The 5,000-nt window shown below is 38.3% G+C and overlaps 1 protein-coding gene across 1 annotated transcript in view; it reads right to left on the minus strand.

Annotated features, from left to right (window-relative positions):
• The window catches only part of LOC138866118 (uncharacterized), an 806-nt gene extending 681 nt beyond the window's left edge, over nucleotides 1–125 (minus strand). The window contains exon 1 of the mRNA XM_070138033.1: nucleotides 1–125. This exon is cut by the window's left edge and continues 120 nt beyond it. Within this exon, the coding sequence (XP_069994134.1) occupies nucleotides 1–125 (125 nt within the window).
• Nucleotides 126–5,000: the final 4,875 nt, after the last annotated feature.

The raw sequence follows: 5,000 nt of genomic DNA on the forward strand, positions 1-5,000 counted from the left end.
CGCCCGAACTCACGACGGCGCTCTAAAATGACTCGAAGCATAAGGATACGGTCTGTTGTGGACTTACCATGAGTGAATCCAGATTGCTCCAGCCTCTGATGCTTATGATATAAGCCTAAGGTCATTGAGAGAATTATTTGGATTTGTTTTGGGAATTAGAACTTCCATAGGTCAGGTACCACACCTTCAGTGATGGAGCAGTTAAAGATGTCGCATAGGGGGTTGGCGAGTTCGGGATCGAATTCTCGTAGTAATCTCGGCGGGATGTCATCAGGGCCAGGGGATTTACTTTTTGCTGATGCACTTCGTATTAGCTTATTATTGCTTGTAGAGGGCACGAGGGTAAGTAAGCTGGCCGTCCTGTTGTTTGTAGTGGTTGGAGTAGCTTGTGGATGTAAGGAAAGTGACAATTGATGTTAGCAGCACTTTCTGGCGAGTCGGCAATTTCGCTGATGTGAGAGCTAACTTTCACTTCTTTTGTCACCGATTATATTCCTAAAGGGCTATACAATGATTTGGGGTTTGCTTCACTGATTTTATCAATTATTTGCTTATGATAATTTTTCTTCGTCGATTTTATCTCTTGTCTAACCTTTTATTCTCAGAACTTTGTTGCATCAATGTTTCTTGTTTTGTAGGTTTTTTGTCTTGCCAGGATAAGGTCTTTAATTCTGTTGGTGTCCCATGGTTTGCCCTGATGGTGAGTGGATGTTCTTTTTAAGGAGAAGCAGTTGTCAACTTGATTCCAGATTGATTTATAGAATAGTTGGGCCTACAATTGTGTGGGTACCTGGTATTTCTTTGGTACCTAGAGCAGCAACAAGTGATCACTATTGCCTAAAGGGGGCAGGGAAGTTGGACTCTCATAAAATTGTTCTTTATTTATGATTTTGTCCAAGGTATTATTCCCACACGTGACGAAGGACACAACCTGCTTAAAATTCAATACAGAGGTGATTTCTTAATCAGGAAAAGTATTTAGGTCGCCAAGAATTACAAAGGGATTTCCGTACTTTGCTTAGAGGATGAGAACATTTTCTATTATGTGTTCTCTGAGGGTTTCTTCGGTAGGTGCCCTGGGGGAAATATATCCCGCAGATTACCAGCACACTGATTTCGCGAAGGTCATGTGGGCCATAATGTTTCAAAGTCGTCAGTAGGTGGACAGATAGATTTTATAGTGTTGCAAGGGATAGTATCGATAATGTAAATACCAACGTCACCACCTTTTCTGACCTGACGAATTTTGTTTAAATAAGTGGTACCCCTGTATGGTTCCGAGATTTAATGTATCGTCCTTGAACCATGTTTCTGTGATTACTGCAGTATCGGCAGTATTTTGTGTCATTATGATGTCCAGTTCGTCCACTTTGTTTGTAAGGCAGCAAGCATTTGCAAGGTAAATGCTGGAAAGTGTTCTGTGGGATCTTGCGTTAGCTAGCGCTATTGTTGACAAGTCGTTTTTGTCAAACATCCCGCTCGGATTGCGATGTTTTGTACTTGTTTCTATTTTAAAAGACTCAGGGGGCTGAGGAAGGAATCTAACTTCAAAAATTCATCAGCTACAAGTGCCTTACCGTTAAGTGAAACTGAAGCTGGCGTAATATGTACTTATTATTTATCACAAAAGGAGCCATGTTACTACTGTCAGACTGAGGAGCCCCAGGCACGTGGTGGTACTTTGCATCACTCCACTCGCGGTTTGGTGCGGTTGGTGGTGGGGGAACTGTGTTTTCTTGCTTGTCGTTTTCCCTTCTGTTATTTCGCTTGTTTCTCCTCTATTTCTAGTATGGTTGCGTGTGGGCGTTACTTGCGTTACTTTGTTGCTCCTCTTCTCTGTTTCAGATAAATGTGTGGGTCTTGAGGAGGGATTTTGACGCCGGGCCGGCCGAGGAGGAATGCGCTGCTCACTTGCGTTAGCAGGGTCGCGCGCTTGCAGTGCCATATGTGTGTGTGTGTGTGTGTGTGTGTAAATATAAGTGTATGTACACACACACACACACACATATCTATATATCTATCTATCTATCTATCTATCTATCTATCTATCTATCTATCTATATATATATATATATATATATATATATATATATATATGTAAATATATATATATATATATATATATATATATATATATATATATATATATGTATGTATGTATGTATGTATGTATATGTAAATATATATATATATACATATATATATATATATGTATATACATATATATATATATATATATATATATATATATATATATATATATATATGCATGCGTATATACATATATATATATACATATACGTACATACATATACATATAAATACATGTGTATATGTGTGTGTGTGTGTGTGTGTGTGTGGAGACAAGAAGACAGAAGGACAAAGAAACAGACTGGACTATAGATAACATAAAGAGGCCAAGGGCTAGACCAGTGACAAGATGGAGTGACGAATTAACGAAATTTGAGGGCCAAGACTGGAAACGAAAAACGCAAAACAGAAATAGATTGGAAGAGGCCTATGTCCTGTAGTGGACCGACTTAGGATGATGATGATGGTGATATATATATATATATATATATATATATATATATATATATATATATATATATATATATATATGTATGTATGTATGTATATATGTATATATGTATATGTAAATATAAATATAAATATATATATATATATATATATATATATATATATATATATATATATATATATATATATATATATATATATATATATGCATGCGTATATACATATATATATATATACATATACGTACATACATATACATATAAATACATGTGTATATGTGTGTGTGTGTGTGTGTGTGTGTGTGTGTGTGTGTGTGTGTGTGTGTGTGTGTGTGTGTGTGTGTGTGTGTGTGTGTGTGTGTGTGTGTGTATCTGGCAATGTGTAATAGTGGTGTCGTAGTTTAGCTCAGTGACAATAAGCGCTAAAAATTACGTGATAATGTTACATAAGAGAGAACCGTTCGTGAATGTATAGAGCTTCTAATCCAATCAAAACAAAAATAATAATTCATCCGATCGTCTCAGAAGTTTATAAAAAAAAAAAAAAATGCTGTGTCGGACCATGCAATCATGGACCTTTTAACCTAAAAGGAGTGCCAGAAAGTGCCAACTAGGGATTCTAGACTACATTACCGTGCTAGATTAATTCATAGGATCATCGAGAATCACAATATAAAGAAACAGCGGAAAAGATAAAAATAATAATATCCCTCCAGAAAAGGTCCATCAAAAAACGAAATCATTAGAAAATGTGTTTACCCATACTCACAGGCCGCCGAGTAACAGTGCCAAATCGCGGGTGTATTACAGTTTTCACCCACGTAGATTCGCTAAGGAACAGCCACATGGCTAGTATGTAAGTACAATACATCACACAATTAGGTAGGTTTAAAAAAAGAAAAAAAGTCCCTATAAAGCGACAAGTATAATCAGGCATTCGACAGAAGACATGCCGAATAAACCATGTAAAAGTGAAACCCCACGACCTGTGGTCAGCCGAGGAAATAAAATAGTAGGCTTAGCAACACCTAAGGAATGCGACACCTCTCCAAAGATTGCCAGATACAAAAATCCCCTTTCTTTTGTCCTAAGTCCCACCCATATCCATTCCAGTATCATCCTAAATCCTCCCCTCCCATACTACCCGCCTCCTTCTCTCAACCCTTTGCTGCAACCCTACAATTTATGCACCTTATAATGCATGGACTCATTATAATGGAGTGTGTATGTGCGCCCTTGCAGACACTGTTCAACCGTTTGTTTACCAGTATGAGCACGTGTGCACAAAGTACGCAGGGCGCACGTGCATGCATGTATGTGTACATGTCCACAGATGTGCATGCATGTCTAAATTTATATACGAGTGCGTATGTATGTATACAGACAAGTGTATGTAGATATGTATGAGTATATGTACACGGTTATTTTGTGTATGTATGGCTATATGTTTGCGTATAGTTGTGTTAGAGTACAAGATGTATGTTTATGTACACCTGCTTGTACATGAGGATATACATGGGTTCATATGCATAGCTATGTATCTTTGTGCATATGTGTGTAGGTACATATGTAGGTATTTATGTGTATGTGTATATATGTATTTATAATGTGTGTATATGCATATATAATGTGTATATGTCTCTGTGTATATGTGTATCAGATACACATACACACAAATGAAACTAGCGAATAAAATATAATTACACATATACACTTCTGATACTCAAGCCCATGCTCACGGGAGCATATCCTGGTGTTGTGAGCAGGCCGTTCGTTTCTGCTCTTAAATCCACACTAGGTATGGCCAAACCTGCTGGTGGGACTTATCAGTGGCATCCTGGCTAAACTTCTCCCCCTCCCACCAAGATACACCTAAGCAAGTAGGTAGGAGGTAAATCGGCTGTAAACCCCTCAATCAAAACCAAAACCATGACAGGACAAACAGAGCAACGGCCCTCATTACCTGGAGGCGAAGGAGCCCCTGGCGGCGATCAGGATCACTCCGGAGTCGAGGGTGCTAAAAATATCCGGATAAAGGCAGGCCGCCCCAAGTTGATGAACCTTTGCACATACAATTTAAGGACCATGAGCACTGAATCCGGCTTACTAGCTTTACTTGAGAAACTCTCTTCCATTAAATGGGATGTTGTAGGACTCAGTGAAGTTAGAAGACTAGGCGAATATGGAATGATGGACACGTGCTCCTTTGGAGAGGAAACAGGAATTAGGTGTAGGGTTCTTAATACACAAACGCTTAAAGAAAAACACCGTAGAATTCTATTGAGTAAGCGAAAGAGTGGCTCCAGTAACAATGAAACTAAACAATAGGTACAGTTTAAAGATTGTTCAGGTATATGATCCAACCTGCAGCCACAGTGATGAAGAAATAGAGAGCTTCTATGAAGATGTTCATTTAGCCAGCGAGAGAGTAAAAACCCATTTCACAATAATTATGGGAGA

Source organism: Penaeus vannamei, chromosome 24 (genome assembly GCF_042767895.1).
Source record: "Penaeus vannamei isolate JL-2024 chromosome 24, ASM4276789v1, whole genome shotgun sequence".
Lineage (NCBI taxonomy): Eukaryota > Metazoa > Arthropoda > Malacostraca > Decapoda > Penaeidae > Penaeus > Penaeus vannamei.